General features: G+C 41.8%; 1 protein-coding gene across 9 annotated transcripts in view; it reads right to left on the bottom strand.

Annotated features, from left to right (window-relative positions):
* WASF3 (WASP family member 3) overlaps nt 1–26,054 on the bottom strand; it is a 133,008-nt gene that overhangs the window by 44,568 nt on the left and 62,386 nt on the right. For 6 of the 9 annotated variants that reach the window (XM_050766873.1, XM_050766871.1, XM_050766869.1 and 3 more), the window contains one exon: nt 1,058–1,200. In XM_050766873.1, the coding sequence (XP_050622830.1) occupies nt 1,058–1,190 (133 nt within the window). In that variant the 5' untranslated portion in view covers nt 1,191–1,200. Of the gene's footprint in view, nt 1–1,057; nt 1,201–4,279; nt 4,372–4,508; nt 7,175–26,054 lie in introns of those variants that run through there. The other 3 variants (XM_050766872.1, XM_050766874.1, XM_050766875.1) reach the window with 2 other exon arrangements.

Genomic DNA, 26,054 nt, shown 5'->3' with positions numbered 1-26,054 from the left:
TGATTATAGATATTATTAAAAATATATCAGTAACAATATAGTACAATTCTATTAAAGAAACCAATACTTATCTGCAGCGTTTCTTCAAAAGAAATAAAAGTAATTGAGTTAAAAAAATTTTGCCCTTTGCTTGAGGCTACCAATATGGGACATTTCATGGAAGATTTTCTAGTTATTAACAGAGTTTCTGCAAAATTTAACTGTGAAAACCTGTCACCAAAAATGCCACATAAACCATCTAAACTGAAAAGGAGTAGGATGAAGTGAGAAAACGAGATCACGAAATAAATGTAAAAGTTAGGGGAAAAATAGTGCAACTTCAAAAAGCTTTGAAGGAAAAAGCATTTTCATGCATATTTGAGTCTTATAAAATATTCTTCGGATATTTAATGTTAATATTCAAAATTAGAATAAGAAGCAGCCTTTTCTTCCTATGCTTGCATTTGCCATACATCTACGCGTGCAAATACATACCTGGTACCATACATACAATAATCAGCTGAGCTGTTCACCTCAATGTGGAAGTCAGTATCTGCATTTTAACTTTTAGTTGGTTAAAATCGGCAAATCTATCGTTTGGCTTTACACTATGGTTCATTTGGGATGTTATTCAATCAACAAATACTTGTTGAGTAGGTACTATGTGCCAGGCATATCACAGGTGTTAACTAGTTTTCAATCTACTACACTTAAAAAACAAAACAATTGGTCCTACTCAAGTTTAACAAATAATTCCATCATAATCGGTAGTTTAAAAAAAAACTACCAATTATCTTCATTTTCAAAAGCTTTTAAAAATTAACACTATTTTAAATCTGCACATTTGATCTTATCTAACAATTTCTGAGTCGGTAACAGCATCACATCTTCATTGCCTGAAGTTAAGCATCACAAGCCCAGTATGGGTGCAGTGGTCAATTTCACACTGGGACATACAGAAGGAGAAAGGATCTTTTCCTTAAAGCTGCAATCTCTTCTTTGGACAATACTTAACCATTAAAATCAATTTGCTAACAAAAAGGTAATGTCACTGGTAATCAGAAAAAAGATGACTTACTCAGACTGCTCAGCTGGCGTATGATAGCGGCAAGAGTACTATTGGTCACACATTCAAGTTCGCTGGTAATTCCTTCAGGCAGAGCTCCCCGGCACAAGTGCCGGGGCTCAATGTTCCTCTTCACCAAAGGCATGGCTCACAATCTGAAAATTGAAAAGACATTCTTTATAAGCTCATATTCACATTTTAACAAATCTGGAATTTTAATTCCCTTGAAAATTGATAATTTTCCAGGAATTTTCATTATCCTAAAATTTCTATGTGACAGAATCAGCTAAAATGCAACGAACAGTGAATTACTGTAGTGAGTTTTATAGATCCTGAAGGTCTATGTACAGTATAATCTCACTTTATAGAAAAATAATACATGCCATATTTCTGACTTCTCTCTTCACTGAAATGAGGAGAGAGAGGAAAGGCAGAAAGTCCACATGTACCAAGAGCAAGAGAGGAGACAAAAGCCACAAACCTGAGGCCACTTAACCAGATTAAGAGACAGGAAAGGCCATCACTGTGACATCACCCCAGTTGTCCCACAGAACTGGTGTTTATGGTTTCTTTGAATAAACACAGAAATTGACCCTCTGAGTCTTGAAACCTGAGCAAGTTACATTTGTCTTATCTGAATTGCTTTCTCAGGCAACCATCCATCAGGACTTCCAGGTAGTATTAAAAAGCTAAAACTTCCTAGGTCATCTCATCTGGACCATGAGAAGTCAGACTCCTCACCCATCATGACTGCCTAAGACCACCTGTTTCCTGTTGACCAACTCCCCTTTCTTATCTCTCCCTAATTCCTGTTTTTTAAATGTATGGTTACATTTCTTCCTGATATATAAACCCCTAATTTTAGTAGGTCAGGAGGATGGATTTGAGGCTTATCTCCCATGTCCTCAGCTATGGCACCCAATCAAAGCTTTCTTCCCTGACAACACTCATTGTCTCAGTGATTGGCTTTCTGGGTGGCAGGCAACTGGACCTAGACAAAGCTCTGGTATTGTGGTCCACCTAGACTGCTAACTGGGGGCAGCAGGTGAATTTCCCCATTTACCATCCCAAGCAAGTAAACCCACCTGAGCCACAGAACCTCCCCCTCCCTACAAAAGGGCTCAGGAGTAGGAGGCACCAGGTAAGTGCAAAACGGGAATTGAGGGGAGATAAAACAGGAGGGGTGGCTTTTAAAACTCCATTTAAGAATGCCTTCTCCCTTCCTGGGCTGCCCCTCCTCCACCCAACCCAGGATGTTTTACTCTCTGGAAAAGAAAGGTGAATTAAAGAATTTGAACTTGGGACTCCAGGCATAGCTAAAGGTAGGGGGAGGAAATGTACTGGAAACAGGAAATTAAATCAAAGTCTACAATGACTGGTGAGACAGCTCCCCTGACCCCTTGTTCCACTTGGCTCCTAGAACACAGGCAGCCTGGCTTTTACTCCCATCCAAAAAGACTGGAACATTCCTTCCTGGGGAATATCTGAAGAGAAAAGATCTACAAATATGAACACTGGGGAGGGAGGCTTTCCCCTGTTGAAACTGCCAGCCAGGCAGTTAACACCTGTCAAAATCTCCCCAAGCGCCAGTGCCTCAGACTTAAATAAGAGTTAAGGATCACCGGACACTTCAGGAAAGCCTTCTCCAACATCCTAGGCATCCCTTTCACCCCTCCCACCCCTCTCTTCAAAAAAGAGATGATAGGCTGGGCTCAGTGGCTCACACCTGTAATCCCAGCACTTTGGAAGGCTGAGGTGGGTGGATCACTTGAGGTCAGGAGTTCGAAACCAGCCTGACGAACACAGTGAAACCTCGTCTCTACTAAAAACAAAAACAAAAACAAATTAGCCAGGCATGGTGGCGGGTGCCTGTAATCCCAGCTACTCAGGAGGCTTAAGCAGGAGAATCACTTGAACCCAGGAGGCAGAGGTTGCAGTGAGAAAAAAAAAGATGGTAAATAAAATCTCAACTTTCTATTAAGAAGTTTATAGTTTTCAAACCTCCTAATCATACAACCAGCCTCATCTTCATACAATACTAGAAAATTCAATGACTGGAATATATTTTCATTTTCACAAGATTATTGATACAGTTTGTTTATCCCCTCCAAATCTCATGTTGAAATGTGATCTAAGGTGTTGAAAGTGGGGCCTAGTGGGAAGCTTCTGGATCATGGGGGTGGATAGCTTGGTGCCATCCTCCCAGGGTTACTAATTCCAATAGATGGAAAACAACTCACCTAAGAGGGCCCTCTTCAAATGCAAACCAACCAATCCACAGCCCACATACCTATCACCTCCTCCATGAGGCTCTAACACTCCCAGCCACTACCCACTGCAAATCACCCCATGGCCAAACTACTAGACAACTAGAAACAGCCCCCAAGCTGACAGCCCACCAAAACTTCAAACCCGCCAATCCTGAGTCTGCTTCCCCTGCTTCGTACACTGCTTCCCACAGAAACCACAAAAAAGGCTCCGGTCCACAGTTCCCCCTCCCGCTCTGCCTCCTGAGGGATGCTGGGCTTCCTATGTGGCCCTGCGTGGTGTGGTGTGACCCCTCCTCTTGGGAACTGTGGTAACAAGCTATCTTTTCTATGGCATTGTCTCCTAACCTGTTGGCTTCACTATACCTCACATTTTCTATAAATACACTCTATTTTAGAACAACAGGGAGCTCTGAGAGGGCTTCGGAAGGGAAAATATGTGGGCACTTCATTCATTTCCCCATTTACCATCCCAAGCAAACTGCAGGAGTCTCTACGCCTGGCAGAGGCAGGACTGACAGTTGTCTTCTTCCCAGATGAACTACAAGCTGCCTGAATTTGGGACTGAGTCCATGAATTCTGTGTTCCCCACCATGCCCTGAACAGTCCTCGACACAACCTGATTATTCAAAAAATGTTTGCTGACTGTACAGCCAGAGACATTTACATATATATTTCTCTTTGGCCTTCCCTTGGGGTACTTCACACATTGTTGTTCCAGGATTTCAGCTTTGACTAATTAATCCCCAGCCTTCATTTCTCACGTTCATTAAACCTCTATTTGGAGCTCCTATGCCTGTATAAATACAAAAGACACCAGACAGAGGCCATGCTACCTGTCTACAACTTCAGAAAAGAGGGCTTTGCAGCTCTTCTTTAAAGTTCTAATCATGTAGCAATGATTTTTATGGCTTTCAAATTCAGTGCCAATTACTTGTCTTAGTTTAGTGGTGCTATAACAGAGTACCTGAGACTGGGTCGTTCATAAAGAAAAGAGGTTTACTTGGCTTGTGATTCTGGGCAGCTGCACCTGGTAAGGGCCTCAGGCTGCTTCCACTCCTAGAAAATAGGAGGACAGTGGGTGTACGCAAAGAGATCACACGGTGAGAGAAGAAACAGAAACCAAGGAAGCCAGACTCTTTTTAACAACCCACTCTCACAGGAAGTAATCCATCCCCACAAGAGTGAGAACTTACCACACAGGGAAAGCACTGATCTATTCATAAGGGTTTCCACTAGGCCACACCTCCCAACGTCGCCACACTGGGGGATCAAATTTCAGTATCAGTTTTGATGGAGACAAACCACATCCAAAGCATAGCGGTACTCTAACAAATGTATTCTTCTCCCAGACAGTTTTTATCTTCTCTAACACTAATTCAGCTTTGAATAAATTGAAGAGCAAGGAAGAGTCAAAGGAAAAAATGCTGGATCAGTGATTACCCTTGAAAATACTTTGCAATTACAAAAACAAACATTTAACGAACTAATCCAGTTAGTCACCAACAGAATACTTAAGTACGTCTCGATTCCTTTATTGGAAGAACTATGACCCATCTGAATCATTCTTCGAAGTCTGTCTGTGAAGAATAAAACAATGATTGCTAATGAAATGTTTAGGACTATTAGAGGTTATATAAAGTGTTTATTAGTGTTAGGTCTGTAGTTTGTCCGGCTTTTCTGGCAAATATCTCAATTTAGAGAGAGACAACCTGGTTCCCGTAGCTGTGAACTAGATCCCAGACATGGCTGAAACTGGGCCACGGTCCTTCCCTAGGAATTGGGAGGTGGGACTATGCTATCCAGCTTGGTCTGACTGCTCTCTTCAACTACGGAAATGGGTAACTCCTACCACATGAAATGGGGAATGACAAAACTAGTCTGCAGCAAGAAAGCAGGACGAAATAACTGAGAAAAGTTGACAAAGATGAATTAAAGACAAGAATTCCCTGACGGCTCTGCTGAATCTCCCTTAGACCTCATGGCAGACCAGGAGAGCTTGCTCACACCCCAACCCCCTCTCCTCCCCACTGCAAGGGTCAGGTTTGCACTGTGGTTTGATGCCTCTCTCAGCCTCCCCAGTAGTCTCTCTACCCCCTTTTCTTTCACATAGGTGGGTGGTATCCTTAATCAAATCCTGTAACTGTGATCCCATCTTGGTGTCTGTTGCTCAGACTCAGACTAACCCAAGTGGCCCTGAGAATGATCTGAGAAAGCAGGTGGTGGGATGGGGGGTCTGGTACATGCTCACAGACAACTCTGCAGTTGAGGATGCTATCCTAACTGATAGGAGGGTAGTCCCTGGCACAGGTCATGGCTCAATTGCTAAAGATTACACTGATGGTGACCTGGAAAATGTCCAAATGAAGGGATATGCTTCATGTCCAAGGCAATAATGCAGATTCAGCGGAAAAACGCCAGAAAAGCAGTGGAGTTGGCTAGTCACTGCTAAAGTCACACTAATGCCCTGCATAAGGATAATGGGAGACTGAACTGCAGTTAACAAGCAGTTACCAGCTAAGTGTGAGAGCAACAGGGCCTTCCTAGTGGGTACAAAGCAGTCTTCGCCACCACCTGAACTGGATGGTTAGACACAATGGAAAGCTGTGGGTTTCCAATTTCCAAGGTCTAATTGTGAGAGTTAAGAGCTGGAAATGTTTAAATCTCAGCCAAGGCAGGTGAAGTATGCAGGTCTGGGCCCTGAGAGAGAAAACCCGACATTCTGAAAACTGGGATGAGGAATTCTAGATGAATGCCTATGATATTGTTGAGTCCAAACAACCTACCTGCAAGTCCCCCAGTTGGGACCCTCTGGGCTTGCACTTGGCTGAGCTGGAAGATGCTGCAGAGGCCTCTCCCCTACAGGGCAGCAGGCACCCTCCCCCTACAGGCATTACATGCAACTCTTCTTTCTGGATGCTAAGTCGATAACAAAATACGAATCCCAGCAACAACCTAGCTGTGACAGTGTTGGGCCTAAGAGAGGAAAGAGAGCAACACTGCCACGCTGACTGGACAGAACAAGCACAGGGTGGCTAGCACATAGGAGGTCTTGGTAAGACACATATGCTCCAGAGGTGGCAGATAAGCCCTCTGAAGATTCTGGGTCTGGGAGCTGTGGTGAAGTTTGGAGGGACCCAGAGGTCAGGGGCATGCTGGGATATCTCCTTCTAAGGAAAAGACAATTTGCTATATCTTGCATCCCCCAATCCAGTGCCGATTAGGTTGGGTTGTGGGGGCAATACACCTGGGATATGGCTCTGGTCCACAGACTGCATGACACAGCAGCTGCCAGCTTTGAGTGGGGCTCAGAGAAAGAAAGGACCCCTCAGCAGGTCTAGGCTGTGGTGCAAGCAGCCTGGCTGCTAAGACTGTATGATCCAGCAGACCCCAGATGGTGCAGAGATATTGGTGGTAAAAAATAAAAATAAGTTCTGTTCCAAGATGGCCGAATAGGAACAGCTCTGGTCTACAGCTTCCAGTGTGATCGACGCAGAAGACAGGTGATTTCTGCATTTCCAACTGAGGTACCTGGTTCCTCTCATTGAGACTGGTTGGACAGTGGGTGTAGCCCCCAGAGGGCAAGTCAAAGCAGGGCAGTGCATCACTTCACCCAGGAAATGCAAGGGGTTGGGGGATTTCTTTCTCCTAGCCAAGGGAAGCCATGACAGACTGTACCTGGAAAAACGGGATACTCCCACCCAGGACACTCCCACTCAGGACACTCCCATCCAAATATTGCACTTTTCCCATGGTCTTAGCAACCAGCAGACCAGGAGATTCTCTCCCTGGCTCAGCAGGTCCCACACCCACGGAGCCTTGCTCACTGCTAGTGCAGCAGTCTGAGATCAACCTGCAAGGCAGCAGCCTGGCACGGGGAGGGGCGTCCGCCATTGCTAAGGCTTGAGTAGGTAAACAAAGCGGCCAGAAGCTCAAACTAGGCAAAGCCCATTGCAGCTCAGCAAGGCCTACTGCCTCTCTAGACTCCACCTCCATGGGCAGGGCATAACTGAACAAAAGGCAGCAGAAACTTCTGCAGACTTAAACATCCCTGTCTAACAGCTCTGAAGAGAGCAGTGGTTCTCCCAGCATGGCATTTGAGCTCTGAGAACGGACAGACTGCCTCCTCAAGTAGGCCCCTGACCACCGTGTACCCTAACTGGGAGACACCTCCAAGTAGGGGCTGACAGACAACTCATACAGGCAGGTGTCCCTCTGAGACAAAGCTTCCAGAGGAAGGATCAGGCAGCAATATTTGCCGTTCTGCAATATTTGCTGTTCTGCAGCCTCCGCTGGTGATAACCAGGCAAAGAGGGTGTGGAGTGGACCTCCAGCAAACTCCAACAGATCTGCAGCTGAGGGACCTGTTAGAAGGAAAACTAACAAACAGAAAGGAATAGCATCAACATCAACAAAAAGGACATCCACACCAAAACCCCATCTGTAGGTCACCAATATCAAAGACCAAAGGTAGATAAAACCACAAAGACAGGGAGAAACCAGAGCAGAAAAGCCGAAAATTCTAAAAACAGAGCATGTCTTCTGCTCCAAAGGATCGCAGCTCCTCACCAGCAATGGAACAAAGCTAGACAGAGAATGACTTTGACGAGCTGACAGAAGTAGGCTTCAGAAGGTCAGTAATAACGAAATTCTCCGACCAAAGGTACATGTTCTAAGCCATCACAAGGAAGCTAAAAACCTTGAAAAAAGGTTAGACGAATGACTAACTAGAATAAACAGTGCAGAGAAGACCTTAAATGACCTGATGGAGCTGAAAACTGTGGCACGAGAACTTCATGATGCATGCACAAGCTTCAATAGCCGATTCGATCAAGTGAAAGAAAGGATATCAGTGATTGAAGATCAAATTAATGAAATAAAGTGAGGAGACAAGTTTAGAGAAAAAAGAGTAAAAAGACACGAACAAAGCCTCCAAGAAATATGAGACTATGTGAAAAGACCAAATCTACGTTTGATTGGTGTACCTGAACGTAACGGGGAGAATGGAAGCAAGTTGGAAAACACTCTTCAGGATATTATCCAGGAGAACTTCCCCAACCTAGCAAGGCAGGCCAATATTCAAATTCAGGAAACATAGAGAATACCACAAAGATATTCCTCGATATGAGCAACTCCAAGACACACAATGGTCAGATTAACCAAGGGTGAAATGAAGGAAAAAATGTTAAAGGCAGCCAGAGAGAAAGGTTGGGTTACCCACACAGGGACGCCCATCAGACTAACAGTGGATCTTTTGGCAGAAACCTTACAGGTCAGAAGAGAGCGGGGGCCAATATTCAACATTCTTAAAGAAAAGAATTTTCGACCCAGAATTTCATATCCAGCCAAGCTAAGTTTCATAAGTGAAGGAGAAATAAAATCCTTTACAGACAAGCAAATGCTGAAAGATTTTGTCACCACCAGGCCTGCTTTACAAGAGCTCCTGAAGAAAGCATTAAACATGAAAAGGAACAACCGGTACCAGCCACTGCAGAAATATGACAAATTGTAAAGACCCTCAATACTATGAAGAAACTGCATCAATTAACAGGCAAAATAACCATCTAACATCATAATGACAGGATTAATCTCACACATAACAATATTAACCTTAAATGTAAATGGGCTAAATGCTCCAATTAAAAGACACAGACTGGCAAATTGGATAAAGAGTCAACACCCATCAGTGTGCTGTATTCAGGAGACCCATCTCATGTGCAGAGACACACATAAGCTCAAAATAAAAGGATGGAGAAAGATCTACCAAGCATATGGAAAGAAAGAAAAAAAAAAAAAAAAAAAAAACAGGGGTTGCAATCCTAGTCTCCTATAAAATAGACTTTAAACCAACAAAGATCAAAAGAGAGAAAGAAGGCCATTACATAATGGTAAAGGGATCAGTTCAACAAGAAGAGCTACCTATCCTAAATATATATGCACCCAATACGGGAGCACCCAGATTCATAAACAGATTCATAAAGCAAGTTCTTAGAGACCTACAAAGAGATTTAGACTCCCACACAATAATAATGGGAGACTTTAACACCCCACTGTCAATATTAGACAGATCAATGAGACAGAAAGTTAACAAGGATATCCAGGACTTGAACTCAGCTCTGCACCAGGCAGACCTGATAGACATCTACAGAACTCTCCACCCCAAATCAACAGAATGTACATTCTTCTCAGCACCACATCACACTTATTCTAAAATTGACCACACAGTTGGAAGTAAAGCACTCCTCAGCAAATGTAAAAGAACAGAAATCACAACAAATTGTCTCTCAGACCACAGTGCAATCAAACTAGAACTCAGGATTAAGAAACTCACTCAAAACCACACAACTACCTGGAAACTGAACAACCTGCTCCTGAATCAGCACTGGGTAAATAACGAAATGAAGGCAGAAATAAAGATGTTCTTTGAAACCAATGAGAACAAAGACACAACATACCAGAATCTCTGGGACACATTTAAAGCAGTGTGTAGAGGGAAATTTATAGCACTAAATGCCCACAAGAGAAAGCAGGAAGGATCTAAAATCGACACCCTAAAAAGAACTAGAGAAGCAAGAGCAAACAAATTCAAAAGCTAGCAAAAGGCAAGAAATAACTAAGATCAGAGCAGAACTGAAGGAGATAGAGATACAAAAAAGCCTACAGAAAACGAATCCAGGAGCTGGTTTTCTGAAAAGATCAACAAAATTGATAGACCACTAGCAAGACTAATAAAGAAGACAAGAGAGAAGAATCAAATAGACACAATAAAAAAATGATAAAGTGGATATCACCACCGATCCTACATAAGTACAAACTACCATCAGAGAATACTATAAACACCTCGACGCAAATAAACTAGAAAATCTAGAAGAAATGGATAAATTCCGGGACACATACACCCTCCCAAGACTAAACGAGAAAGAAGTTCAATCCCCAAATAGACCAATAACAGGCTCTGAAATTGAGGCAATAATTAATAGCCTACCAACCAAAAGAGGTCCAGGACCAGACAGATTCAAGGCTGAATTCTACCAGAGGTACAAAGAGGAGCTGGTACCATTCCTTCTGAAACTATTCCAATCAATAGAAAAAGAGGGAATCCTCCCTAACTCATTTTATGAGGCCAGCATCATCCTGATACCAAAGCCTGGCAGAGATACAACAAAAAAAAGAGAATTTTCTACCAATATCCCTGACGAACATCGATGCAAAAATCCTCAATAAAATACTGGCAAACCAAATCCAGCAGCACATCAAAAAGCTTACAGACCATGATCAAGTGGGCTTCATCCCTGGGATGCAAGGCTGGTTCAACATACACAAATCAATAAACGTAATCCATCACATAAACAGAACCAACGACAAAAACCACATGAATACCTCAACAGATGCAGAAAAGGCCCCTGACACAATTCAACAGCCCTCCATGCTAAAAACTCTCAATAAGCTAGGTACTGATGGAACGTACCTCAAAAAAAATAAGAGCTATTTATGACAAACCCACAGTCAATATCATAATGAATGGGCAAAAACTGGAAGCATTCCCTCTGAAAACCGGCACAAGACAAGAATGCCCTCTCTCACCACTCCTATTCAACACAGTGTTGCAAGTTCTGGCCATGGCAATCAGGCAAGAGAAACAAATAAAGGGTATTCAATTAGGAAAAGAGGAACTCAAATTGTCTCTGTTTGCAGAGGACATGATTATATATTTAGAAAACCCCATCGTCTCAGCCCAAAATCTCAAGCTGATAAGCAACTTCAGCAAAGTCTCAGGATACAAAATCAATATGCAAAAATTACAAGCATTCTTATACACCAATAACAGACAAACAGAGAGCCAAATCATGAGTGAGCTCCCATTCACAACTGCTACAAAGAGAATAAAATACCTAGGAATCCAACTTACAAGGGATGTGAAGGACCTCTTCACCAAGAACTACAAAACCACTGCTCATCGAAATGAAAGAGGACACAAACAAATGGAAGAACATTCCATGCTCATGGATAGGAAGAATCAATATCGTGAAAATGGCCATACTGCCCAAGGTAATTTACAGATTCAATGCCATCACCATCAAGCTACCACTGACTTTCTTCACAGAATTGGAAAAAACTAAAGTTCATATGGAACCAAAAAAGAGCCCACATTGCCAAGACAATCCTAAGCAAAAAGAACAAAGCTGGTGGTATCACGCTACCTGACTTCGAACTATACTACAAGGCTACAGTAACCAAAACAGCATGGTACTGGTACCAAACCACAGAGACCAATGGAACAGAACAGAAGCCTCAAAAATAATACCACACATCTACAACGATCTGATATTTGACAAACCTGACAAAAACAAGAAATGGGGAAAGGATTTCCTATTTAATAAATGGTGCTGGGAAAACTGGCTAGCCATATGTAGAAATCTGAAACTGGATGCCTTCCTTACTCCTTATACAAAAATTAATTCAAGATGGATTAAAGATTTAAATGTTAGACCTAAAACCATAAAAACCCCAGAAGAAAACCTAAGCAAACCATTCAGGACATAGGCATAGGCAAGGACTTCATGACTAAAATACCAAAAGCAATGGCAACAACAGCCAAAATAAACAAATGAGATCTAACTAAACTAAAGAGCTTCTGCATGGCAAAAGAAACTACCATCAGAGTGAACAGGCAACCTCCAGAATGGGAGAAAATGTTTGCAATCTACCCATCTGACAAAGGACTAGTATCCAGAATCTACAAAGAACTTAAACAAATTTACAAGAAAAAAACAAACCGCCATCAAAAAGTAGGCAAAGTATATGAACAGACACTCTCGAAAGAAGACATTTATGCAGCCAACAGACACATGAAAAAATGCTCATCATCACTGGTCATCAGAGATGCAAATCAAAACCACAATGAGATACCATCTCACACCAGTTAGAATGGCAATCATTAAAAAGTCAGGAAACAACAGATGCTAGGGAGGGTGTGGAGAAACAGGAATGCTTTTACGCTTTTGGTGGGAGTGTAAATTAGTTCAACCATTATGGAAGACGGTGTGGCGATTCCTCAAGGATCTAGAACTAGAAATACCATTTGACCCAGTGATCCCATTACTGGGTATATACCCAAATGATAATAAATCAAGCTACTATAAAGACACATGCACACGTATGTTTACTGCGGCACTATTCACAATAGCAAAGACTTGGAACCAATCCAAATGTCCATCAACAAACAGACTGGATTAAGAAAATATGGTGGCCAGGCGCAGTGGCTCACACCTGTAATCCCAGCACTTTGGGAGGCTGAGGTGGGCAGATCACAAGGTCAGGAGATCAAGACCATCCTGGCTAACATGGTGAAACCCCATGTTTACTAAAAATACAAAAATTAGCCGGGCGTGGTGGTGGGCACCTGTAGTCCCAACTACTTGGGAGGCTGAGACAGGAGAATGGCGTGAACCCAGGAGGCAGAGCTTGCAGTGAGCGGAGATTGTGCCACTGCACTCCAGCCTGGGTGACAGAGCAAGACTCCATCTAAAAAAAAAAAAGAAAAAGAAAATGTGGCACATATAAACCATGGAATACTATGCAGCCATAAAAAAGGATGAGTTCATGTCCTTTGCAGGGATATGGATGAAGCTGAAAACCATCCTCAGCAAACTATCAAAAGGACAGAAAACCAAACACTGCATGTTCTCACTCACAGGTGGGAACTGAACAACGAGAACACTTGGACACAGGGTGGGGAACATCACGCACCAGGGCCTGTCAGGGGATGGGGGGCTGGGGGAGGGATAGCATTAGGAGAAATACCTAATGTAAATGACGAGTTGATGGGTGCAGCAAACCAACATGGCAAATGTATACCTATGTAACAAACCTGCACGTTGTACACATGTACCCTAGAACTTAAAGTATATTAAAAAACAAAAAACAAAAAACTTAACAGTAAAACTCACCATGCCTGAGATGCCATTATTACTAGCTATGTAAACATTATTGCTGAGTTAAAAACATTTACAGGATAATTAAAATGCTCCTTTTCAAACATGTTCCTTACAAAATAAATGCCCTGAAACTCAAAAAAATAAATAAAAGAAAAATTTAAAAAATAAGGAAAACAGGACAATACGGAGTTCGTGGCAAGCTCCAGCAGGAGAACCAAATGCAAGGCCCTCACATCAGAGTATTAAATGCACTGTATTACCAAGACCTGGTAGGGATCATAGAGAACCAGGGGTCCAGGCATGCAAAGCTCCCCAGAATGAGCTAAGTTCTGTCAGTCAAGTTATTAATTCAAACTAGCAGCAGTCGACCATAAAACAGAAATGGGACATTCAAGATTGAGCCAGAGTAGAACCACTGGACACAAGTGAGCCCGTGAGCAGGAAGCCCAGACCTCCAAGTCACACCCAAGGGCTTCTGTGCCCCTCCCCTGTGTGCCTAGGTGGCACAGGCAGCAGACTCATACACCCAGGGGGAGGAGGAAGGAAAGCCTGAGCTTGGTTTTTCTGATGGATCAGCTCAGCACATGGGTGTTAGTCAAAAATGGACTGTGTGTGCTGCAGCAGTATTCGGGATGGGCCTCAAAGACAGTGGAAAGGAAAATCTCCCCAGCAGGTGGAGCTGTGGGCAGGACACCAGTTTATGACGCTGGGTAGCTTGATCTGAAATGCATGCAGATGTGTGGGCAGTGGCCAACGGCCTGGTTGTATGGTCAAGGTACTGAAATGGAAAGAACTGGAAGATGAGGAAGAAGATCTGGATAAAGGCCATGTGGGTAGAAATTCGGGAGTAGGCACAGAGTGAAGATTCCTGTATCACTTGTTAACCCCCACTGGAACATTTCTCACCAAAAGAGACACTGAACACAAAGCAGACAAAATCCGCCAGCCTGCATCACCGAGAGTCCACCCAGAATTATCAGCCTGATGGACCCCATACATCATCACATCTGACCAGGGGATGCACTTGACAGTGAAGGATGTCGAGCGTGGGCCCGTTGATGGGATTCAATGGTCACATCACATATCACACCACCCAATGGAGGCCCATCCCACTGAACGCAGGGGCCAGCCTTTTCATGGCACACTGAAGCACGAGCTTGCCAGACACTGAAAGGATGGTCATACTCCACAACACAGTACACTTATAAATCAGAGGCCTCTAGATGGCAGTGGGATCCCGAGAAGGAGGACATATGGGCTTAGGCGCCTAGGGCTGGAGGCAAGAAAAGCACTACTTAATGATCACCACCAGCAGCCCAGGGGAACTTTGTGCTTCCCATTCTGCACCAATGGACACTGCAGGGCTGGGGGTCTGAAATGGGACACACACTTACTAGGAATAAGGCAAAGGTCCCACTGAACTGCAAGTTCTGGATGCCACCACGGTACTTTGGACTCACGTTACTATGGAACAGAAAATGGAAAGAGGAATCTCCATACTGGCAGAGGAAACTGACTCCAGCCAGCAGGAAGAGGTAAGACTGTGTTCATGCAAAGAAGGCAGAAGGAACCCAGGTGATCCATTCAGGATCCTTGCACTTGTAACCCTACCTGGCGCTTCCTCCTGGGAGGAGACAGGTAGCTTAATTACCTACCCTAATTCATAGTTGCTGTGCTAATTCTCTGCGTGCGTGTGCCCTCACACATGTGCAGCACCTGCTGACACTTCCTAGTGTGTCTAACCTCTTACTGCAAACTCTTTCTCATGGTGGGGGTAGGGGGTTGTTCTCTGCACCTTGTTTTAGAAAAGTTCCCTTGTAGAACAATTTTATGTTTTCTTTTGCTGTGCCCCTGGCCAAGACTGGGGTTCTAATTTCTCCCTAACACATTTGTTTGTTTTGTTTTCTTACTATTTGGAGCCCCAGGCACATGGCAAGCTATTTCTTAGGATTGGCGAGCACAGGTTTTCTACCCAACTTTTACGGGATTTGACAATCCTTTGAACATCCCAGCGTTTATTCTGAGGTCTCAGTTCTAGCTCATTGCATCAGGTTGGCCTGAAACACATTTCCATGTATGGGCAGCATTAAACTCTAGCCTCTAGCTCTATGCATCCTCCCTCTGACTCTCTCAGCTCCTAACACCTAGGGAAGATTGCTGATTCGTTCAAGCATGGCAATGTTTTACAATACATATATATTTTAAATATAAATATATACATATATACACATACATACACACATACTTGGTTATACTCTATCCAACATTTGTATGTGTTTATAGCAAGTTGGGTAGCTAATTTTACTTCCTACTGTCATTTGCAAGGATTCTCTTAAGAATTCTTAGCCTTCGTTTTAATCGTCCCTTCATTACTACAACACCTACCACATTTCACGTCCCCCCAGCCTACCCCAATGTATCCTCAAATGTATTCCGAATGAATAAACAGTAACACATATAAACTTTGACCAGGTATAGGTGAAAAACCAAAAAGAAGAACCAGATAGATATTGAAGATATTAGTTACAAGAAATGGGGTAGACAATGTTGCACGCAGAGCAATGACTGTACACTCCACTCTTGATTTATATATTACCCTATCAAAATAACTCCATGAGTCCCTGTGCAGGAATGCTATTATAACTTCCCTGCCGCCTTGCAGGTTGTTGAGAGGCTCACATGAAAATTAAAAAAAACAAAAGTACAGTGTAAGACGTTGATAGTAATATAATTTTAATTAATTTTGTATCATTACCAAAATAAGATACTAACATTTGCCCTCTGATTTTATTTCTCATGCAATTAATCTAAACCTAAATTTCTCCTCTAATTTTACATGTAGTGCAATTAAATGCCTGAATACTGGCATTGAACTTCTCCAATTGGTACTCTTCCAATTAAAGCCAAATTATTAAAGAATTTCAAAATCATATCAATGTGCTTTCTACTTTCTACTTTCTTGGTTATACTCTATCCAACATCTGTATGTGTTTATAGCAAACTGGGTAGCTAATTTTACTTCCTACTGTCCTCAGAGAGGAGCTGTTGAAGATGTCAGCAATAATTGTATATTTGTCAACTTCTCCCCTGAGTTCTATCAGTTTTTGTTTCTGTATTTTAAAGATGTGCTGTTGACAGTAGCCACATATTTAAGATTATTAAGTCTTCTTGGGGAAATGATCCCAATATCATTATGTGATGTCCCATTTACCCCTAATAATAATCCTTGTTCCGAAGTCTACTTTTATGTAACGGTCATTCCTTACTTTGATTTGTGTTTACAAGTTTTTCCTTCTAATTTTAACCTTTCAGGTCTATGTATTTAAAGAGAATTTATTTTGGACAGCATATGGTTGTCTTGCTTTTTTATCCAATTTTACAATCTCTGACTTTTAACTAGGGTGTTTAGATCATTTACATTCAATGTAATTGTTGATGTGGCTGAATTTAAACCTTCCATCTGACAAAGATTCTTTGCTTGGCCAAACTTTAGTCAGGCTTCTGAACCTTCTGCTCGGCCCATCTGTGCACCGTCTTTGTAAAATTCAGTTTCTAGCAAAGACCCCTGCTAAATGTGTTTAACAAGAATTCCTTGCCATCCTCAAAATTTGTCTATCCTCAATATCTCATCAGGTTCCTAACTGTCCACCACCCCCTAGATGACATCAGATCACCCTGGCTATCTTCAGCAAGAATCCTCTTAGGCGTCAGCCAGAATTCTCCTAACCCCTGAGGTCCTCCTCTTAGTACTTTTCCATCCACTGACCCTCTCACTGATTCTTGGCCGTAAGTCCCCACTTGCCCACGCTGTATTCAGAGTTGAACCCAATCTCTCCCCACTACTGCAAGATGCTGTTACAGTGGCTCCTCCACCTTCTGCAATGGTCCTGAATAAAAGTCTTTACCATGCTTTAACAAGTCTTATTAAACAATTTTTTCTTTAACACATCCTGTTAGTGGTTTTCTATTTGTCCCATCGGTTCTTTGGTCCAAAAGCTCTTTTTCTGCTTTCTTTCAGTTATTTGTTATGATGTCATTTCATCTCCATAACTGGTTTTTATTCTTTTTACATTTTTCATAGTAGTTGCTCTAGAGCTTACTATATATATATATATACACATCTTTAGCTTATCACATCTACCTTCGAATAATAGTAAAGAACTTCATGCATAGTGTGAGAACACTGTAACTTTAGAATAATGTGATGGTTCATTTTATGTGTCAACCCGACTGGGCTAGGAGATGCCCAGAGCTGCTGAAACATTATCTCTGAGTGAGTCTGTGGGAGGGTGCTTCTGAAAGACATCAGCACTAGAACCAGTGGACTGAGTAAATAAAGATCTACCCTCACCAATATGGGTGGGCATCATCCAGTCCATTGAGAACCTGAACAGAACAAAAAAGTGGAGGAAGGATGAATCTTCTCTCTCTCTCTTCTTAAGTTGGGACATCCATCTTCTCCTGCCCTCAAACATTAGAGCTCCTGGTTCTCAGGCTTTCAGACTCCAAGGCTTACACCTGCACCACCTTCCCAATCCCAGGTCCTCGGGTCTTTGGCAACGGACTGGGAGTTACACCATGAGCTAGGCACAATGAGTTACACCACTGGCTTGCCTGCGTCCCCAGTGTCTGCGTCCGTAATTGTGTGAGCCAAATTCCATAATAAATCTCCTCGTAGATCTACATATCCTGTATGTTCTATTTCTCTGGAGATCCCCTAATATAAACAGTATATTTCCATTTTCTTCTTCCATGCTTTGTCCAATGTTGTCATATATTTTACCTCTTATAAGCCCAATATTACTATTGTTTTCGCTCTGGACAATTATTATTTAATGTAATTAAAAATAAGAAAAAATATAACATATTTATTCTCTTTTACCATTTCAGGGTTTCTTCATTTCTTTGTTTAGATCCCAACTGCCATCTGATGCCCCTTCTGCCTAAGAACTTCCCTTCATTTCTTACAGTGCACATCTGTGGCAATAAATTCCCTCAGCTTTTGTTTGTCCGAAACATTATTTATTTGGCCTTTAATTTAAAAAGCTATTTTTGCTGGGTATAGAATTATGCATCCACAGGGTTTGAGCTTTCTTTTTGATATTTTAAAAATGTTATTTCACTGTCTTAATGACTTCCATAGTCTCTGACAAGAAGTCTGCTGTTATACTCTTGTTCCTCTGTAATGTTTCATTTTCTTTAAACTATGGCTGCCTGTAAGACTCTCCCCTTTACCTTGGGTATTTCAGCAACTTGAGTCCAGTGTTTCTAGAACTTGGAGGGTTCTTAAAATAAAAAAATCCTGCTTGGGGTTCTCTGAGATTCTTGGATCTGTTTGTCTTATTAGTTGTTTCCTGTCTTTCATTAATTTTGGATAATTCTCAGCAACTGTGCCTTCTAGTATTTTTTTCTGGACAGTATCTTCTCTTTTCCTTCTGGGTTTCCAATTACATGTGTGTTAGACTACTGATACTGTTCCATAGTTCTTTGATGTTCAGTTTTGTCATCCCTCCCCTTCCCCACCCTACTTTTCTCTTTCCTTGTCTCTTCTTTTGTTTCATTGTTCCTTTCTATAGTCTGTTGATTTAGCTCTCATTATTTTCTCAGCTACATCCAGTTTGCTAATAAATCCAATTTGTTTTTACATTTCCAACAGTTTCCATTTAACTCTTAAAAACTTGTTTCCTTATTTCTGTTGATATTTTCCATAAGTCCATGTGTGTGGTCCACTTTTCTCAATACATTTTTCAATATATTAATCACAGTTATTTTTAAGTTCCCATATCTAAGTTATCTGAGTCTGTTTCCATTGACTGCTGATTGCTTTATCTCTTGATTTACAACAGGTCACTCTTTCTTGCCTTTTTTGTCTCATAATTTTGTGCTGAATGCTGGATATCATTTGCAAAGCAGTAGAGACTAAGTAAACCGTATTTCTTGTCCAGAAATGAATTTGCATGTTCTTCTAGCAAGCCATTACTAAGGCAGATTGAGTCAACCCAGTTAGGGCTTGAGGGAGATGGCTGCTATTGTCATCTGATACACCAAGCATCAAAATCCCCTAGCCATGGGCTGCTGTCTTGTGCCTAGTGTGCTAGATTTTTTTCAGCGTTTCTGGCCTACCCTGTAGTTCCTTGACATTTATATCACAAAAGTGACACAAATTCCTCTTTACATTCTTGCTCTCTGGAGATGACTGCTATTGCTATGTTACTAGGTGCTAGGCTCCTTGCTCTCCCTGGCCCAGCCTAAATTTTAGGAATGATCCATATACCTGGACCTCAGAGTGGGGCCTTCTCAGGATCTGTGCCTCTCTTCTCCAAGGCAACTAAACTCTGCCTGACATTTGTCCCTGTCTTGGGCATGAAAGAGTTCCTATCCCTGATGCAGCAGAAACAGAACTTTGCTTTGCATCAGTGAAAGATCATGAGCCTAAGAGGCTGTCCTGCTTTTGCTATTACCCTTTGTCCCAGAAGCAGAGGATCTTGCTGATCACAGGGCAGGAAAGAGGGCTTCCTAGACCTCTGCCAGAAGTAGATCTTTGCTGAGTCCTACGGGCTAGAGGTTTTGTTGCCCTCCTGGGAACTCTGTCATAGGAGAGAAGGCTGTGGGGAAGCAGGTGTCACATCATGCTTGTCTCCCAGTGGCAGCTGAGATTACCTCCCGCAGGACAGCACAATCAGAAGAGGTTCTGTCTAGTCTCCAAGCTTGCTCGTAAGCTGTCTTAAGAGTACCCAGTGGAGGGCTACCGAAAACAGCTTATGAATAAGTGTAACCTTCCCCTTATATCTGGGGTGCCTGGTTATTCTAAACTGATGCATGATCCCATATTCAACCTTCAGAATGCATTACAATTTTTGCTGAATTCTTCTTATGCACTTCTATGGTGGTTACCTGTTCACCCTGTGCTCGGCTAAATGTGAAACAGTTCAAGTGTCCTGTCTACTCTCAGACGGGCTTGTCACTCTTTGCGATTTAAGAAAAGTTATTGCTTTGTAGATCATCTGGCCTTTTTTCTTTCTTAAAATAGAAGCAATGTTCTCTTATATCCTAATTGGAAAAGAAACTCCACCTCCACAGTAAGAACAAGGATAATGTATCAGCTTCTTCTTTTGTTAAGACATTGAGCTGGTAACTATTTTCACAAAAAAAGAAAGGAATAGTAAACAGAATTTTTTTTTTTTTTTTTTGAGACGGAGTCTCGCTTTGTCTCCTAGGCTGCAGTGCAGTGGTGCGATCTTGGCTCACTGCAACCTCTGTCTTCTGGGTTCAAGTGATTCTTCTGCCTCAGCTTCCCGAGTAGCTGGGATTAGAGGCACCCACCACCACATCTGCCTAAGTAAACTGATATTCTTGATGAGTGAACATATGAGTACACGCTTAAGAATTTCGGTGTGCAGACCCCAAAGTGAGCAGACTATTTTAGAAACCCCCCCCCCCGCCACTATATTAACATGGATAACAGCTTTCATGCATAGAATATACTGTAATGGGGCATATAAATTCAACTGAAACCCACAACTGTGATCATTCCCCACTGCAGTAAGGGTTCATGGGATGTAGAGTAACATGTTAACTGCATTAAGTCTTTATTACATATTTTAAAACTATATTACTGGTAGTTAGAGGTAGTTGACTATACAAAATTAACTGAATAGATTTTGTGGATTTCTTTTCCACTATGCAGCCATTAAAGACTGACCTTTGACCTTTCAGAACAACCACAGTTTGCAGAACCTGACAGTGTTTAATGATTCTCTCTTCTAGTCCTTATGTGCTGGTAACCTTTGCTCTGACTGCTGCATGCCAGGTAATTAGAGCACAGTGCATGATAGCACCAAAACACGTGGCACAGACTATATTATACACACAAAACTAAATGTGTGTATACTGCAGATGTTTGGCTTTTTAACCATGTTTCACTTGTATGTATGAGTTTTGCCCTCAGAACGAAAGTGACCCAAGCAAAAGTAGCCAGGGCCCATAGAGTAGAGTGACACAATGCTGGCCCAAGCCCTGCCTCTGACCTTTCCCCTCAGTGTGCCCTTTTCATTCTGAAGGACAAGGGCTATGTCTGCCTGCCTCCACTTTACAGCACTCTGCTTGGAGTCAAGTGCCTACTGACAACTCCCAAAAGACACTCACTAACGTAACATTCCCACCGCCAAAGGAAGGGCCTCGGCTTCCTAAACTCCTCACTTGGCACACTGCCTTCTGGAGCCACACTGCTTCTTTTTAAAGCTTTATTAGAAGTTGTGATTTGGGGGGAGGGAAGGAAGAAAGACCACATAAAATTCAATCAACCGCATTTCACTGGGACAAATGTTCACACTTCCTTTGCTCTTTGAAACGTGGTCTGTATGTTTCCACAGGATGGGAGACAGAGGTACAGTGAAGCAGCAGTGGACCAGGACTTGGGGAACCGGGGTTCTAGTCCAAGTTCTGCCACTAACACTACACGACTCTGTGCAAGTTTCTTCATCAGGGTGGGCCTCAGTTTCTTCTCCTGCAGAACAGATTTGCTCTCCTGGGTTCCCTCCAGCTCTGGTATGCTTTCCCTTTCAGTGACACATTCAGATGGCTTTCAGAAACTACCATATCGGACTCACCTACTCTCCAAACATGTAGTGTGTTTTCATGATGCTTTAGCTAGTGGAAATGCAAAAACTGAACAAACAAAAATAAAACAAACTCCCTTCCTCAAGATGCTAACGGTTTAGTGGCAGAGACAGGCATACAAATAAAGTTACAACACAGTGTGACAAGCACTACATTAAAGGTATGTCTCATTCCTGGAAATTAAAACACAACTAGAAAGACTCCATTCTCAGTGGGGAATAGGGAGATGACATGGCATCACAGACCCTCCAGCATCCTGCTCGGCATAGGGAAGCTATTCAACAGGTCTGAGGATGGAAGAGTGATGCTCTCACACGAGGCTTAGAAGCAGCATTCCACCATTTTAAAACATCACTTGGCTTCTGCTATACAGCCTCAACAACTAAATAATAAGTCTCCCAGAAAAAGGCAACTTTGTGTCTATGGAATAATGTAATGAAACACCTTTGTCAAGCACCTATTTTTAGAGGACATTCTGGGACACAGTTTGTCTTTCAAGGGCCACAAAATGGCACCTAAAGATCCTCCAGGTGGAAGCTAATATGGTTCTAACTGAAAAGGGAAGGATTCGAAGTCTAGGTCGAGATCTCTCTCCACTGGGGTTTTCACCATTAGCTCCTGTCTTGCAGTTTCTCTGTTGTGGGAAGAAACCTCGAAGTGAGTAAAAGTGAACAACAACGTATCACGGGTGGGGATACAGAAGTGGTGTGAGAGCCTGTGAAGATCAAGACTTTGGTCTCCCCTGTTCTTCTCTTCTAGCCATGGACAGGGTAAAGGGGGCTCTGAAAAAAGCTGCTGTTCTACAACTTACTGCCTTCTACATATCTATACTTCAATTAATTGTTACGCTCTGTGTTATGTTCATTTCAGTTCAGACTTTTTAAAGTTAAATAAATTACTAAATTCCTATTAGACATAAAATATTTTAAAAATATACCCATATTTTATTTCTAAGTCCCTTTAGGCCATGGTGTCCATTTAACTAGATACTCAAGAACATGTGGGACTGAAGAATACATTTAATATTTGAACCTACATCTGTTTTATAGTCCTTTATTATGCATAAAAACGTATTCTCACGCACATTACTAACCCAGGAACCTCCGAGATGCTTTGACCAGGAGCTATTTTCCTTCCCTGTTTTGACCAGCCAGATAAAATCAGCTACTTAATAAAAAACTTTTTAAGATAAATGGAACCTTGGAGTTCTAGCATAACTTTATTTTACAATCAAAGATCAAGACAAAGAGACCCAAAATCTCCTGCATCCTGGAGACACTAGAATCTCGGTCTCTGACTTCCATCGGTGCTCCGCCCACCACACCCTCCTTGTAAACACTTCCTGCAGGTCCCATTTACAAATACGCCAATAAGCCAAGGCTACTTCATTTCTGTGTCTTACTAGGATAAAAAGGCAGCCAAGGAGGGGAAAGTTGTCTGCTTTGGTATCCAAGGAATCTTTGACTTCTAATACTACGCTTCTATTCATTCTTTTTCCCTCTATCCCAGCAGGTCCTTCCCCATTCTTAACCCTCTAAGCACCTGATTATTTGTCATGCAGAGTCAGCTCTGACCAAAAAGGAAGGAAGTGGTTTACATTTCCAAGGTTCCTTTTATAGCGGATTTTATTATCTTATTAAACAGATGGTTTTGTCTGGTCCTTCAACTCCTGACACTACCTTGTTGCTGACTGCATGCATAAACTTCAGACCCCCTATCGTATTCTGTTTTGTATTTTTGATATACATGACTTTTTAATAACATGACTGACCTTTGGTTAACCACTGAATTGACCCAGATATTTGTATCCATCCCACTTCCCTGGCCAAGGATGCGATCCGTCCACATCTCTGCAGACCATGATTCAGTATGACATCTGGTAAGTCAAATTCCATCTGATGTCTGACAGGAAGCTGTGTGCATAAGACTAGAATATATACCCAGCCTCCAAGGAGACTTACAGAAATGCTGCTGCGGGTAAACTAAGGAAAACAGCAGTTTAAGGTGATATCTCAGACAAGGAAGAACAACAATCTCCATTTCCTTGATTTGGGATTAAATGTAATCTACTTTCCATTTAAGGCTGCAGCATATGCTAAGCATATTTCTCCATTAAAATCAGACAAGCAGGTTGTGTATGGCATGTGTGTATGTGCATAACCTTAGCTCATTTATAGGAAATCCTTTCAAAAGTTATATAATTTGAAACGGAAGATTAAAGAAATAGAATCCAATAAACAGAGCACCTAGACTAGGCCTCTCCTTTGTTTCAAATCCACAGAAATGATGAAAAAGATGTACATTCAAAATATGTGCAACAATACTACAGGATTATGATAGATAACCTCCAAAGTTGAAAGGCAACAGAATGAGATTAAAGGAAGAAACCACAAGTCAAAAATATGACAGGAAGGACTGTGGCCATGAGATGTGTGGTTGGAGAACCATAATGAAAAGATCTAGGTAATTTACATCAGAGAAATATAAATGGCAGCCAATCATCAAACTATCCTTTGAAAGAACTGTATCTAATAAAACCAGGAATATGTATACTATTGACCCTAGCATTTCCATCCTTATTCTGAGAAACATTCTCACTTGTGCACAAGAATTCATGTACAAGAATGTTCACAGCAGCAGTATGACATAGAGATAAATTGGAAATGACTACCAATAGGAGAAAGGCAGCTGTTAAAAGAAACAAAATAAATATATATATGGAGTGACCTCCAAAACATAGCAATGAATGAAAAATACAAAGTTCAGAATTACAGCATGCCATTTAGTAAAAAGTACTATGCAATCCTACATATATATATGAGAGATGGGGTGGGGTGGGGGGTGGGAGATAGAAGGAGAGGGAGAAGGAAGAAGGAGAGGAGAGAGAGAGAGAGAAGGGAAGAAAAAGAGGAGAGAAATAGAGAAAGAGAGTGTGAGAGAGAGAGAAAGAGAGAGAGACAGAGAAGGAAACATCTCTAATTCATAATAATGGATTACCTCTAAGTGGGGAGGAACAGAGCTGAGACTCAAAAGGTACTTAAACTGCAAATGTGTTGCAAGTTTTAAAAAGACATATATATTCAGGTGTTATGTGCATAATCAATATTTTGATTTTGTACAAACAATTAGAAGGTACTGGATATATCAATAACAAACCATCACAGGAAAAAATTGTAATAAAGTCAGCAATGGACAAGAAAGGATTAATTTTTTTAACAAAAGGAAGGCATTAATAGTGATTATGGCCTTCCAAATAATCACAGTGTGAATGGGCGAACTCACTATTATTGGCTAAGACTTTGCATTAGTCTGTTTTCACACTGCTATAAAGATACTACCGAGACTGGGTAATTTAGAAAGGAAAGGGGTTTAATTGACTCAGTTTCACACGACTGGGGAGGCCTCAGGAACTTATAAACATGGCGGAAGGCAAAGGGGAAGCAAGGCACCTTCTTCACAAGGCAGCAGGAGGGAGAATGAATGCAGGAGGAACTACTAAACACTTAAAAAAGCATCAGATGTCTTCAGAACTCACTGTCACAAGAACATCATGGGGGAGACTGCCCCCATGATTCAATCACCTCCACCTGGTCTCTCCCTTGACATGTGGGGATTATGGGGATTATGACTCAAGCTGAGATTCTGGGTGGGGACACAGCCAAACCACTTACAGAATGTGCCAAGCACTGTTAAGAATTTTACATATATTATTTCATTTAATTCTTATAACATGAGATAGAAACCATTAATATTTCCATTGTATAGGGAAGAAACAGGATAATAGTTAAGTAAACCGGAGAGACACCACACAGCCAGTTTATGCAGAGCCTAAATTCAACCCCAGGCAGCCTGGACTCAGTCCATGTCCTTTACCACTCACCAAACAGCTGCCACTGAACAAAGCAACACACAAACTGAGTTGTTTGGGTTTTGTAAGATAAATATTCAAGAATACATCTAAAATGAAATAACTAGGAGTGATAAAAATGAAGAGATTAAAAGTATACACCAGGAAAATGCTAACAACTGAAGGGAGTCAGGGTCTAAGACACAAGAGAAACTCAAGGTGAAGGCAACAAAAACAGATGGAGGTGAAGACACATACCATATTCAATTGGTAAAAAAAACCATTAAAAATTACAATTATGAACTTTTATTATCCTTTTGTAGAAGACCCAACATACT

Source organism: Macaca thibetana, chromosome 17, assembly GCF_024542745.1.
Source record: "Macaca thibetana thibetana isolate TM-01 chromosome 17, ASM2454274v1, whole genome shotgun sequence".
Classification (NCBI taxonomy): domain Eukaryota; kingdom Metazoa; phylum Chordata; class Mammalia; order Primates; family Cercopithecidae; genus Macaca; species Macaca thibetana.
Note: the sequence above shows the minus strand (reverse complement) of the source record. Positions and strands in the feature narration are given on the sequence as shown.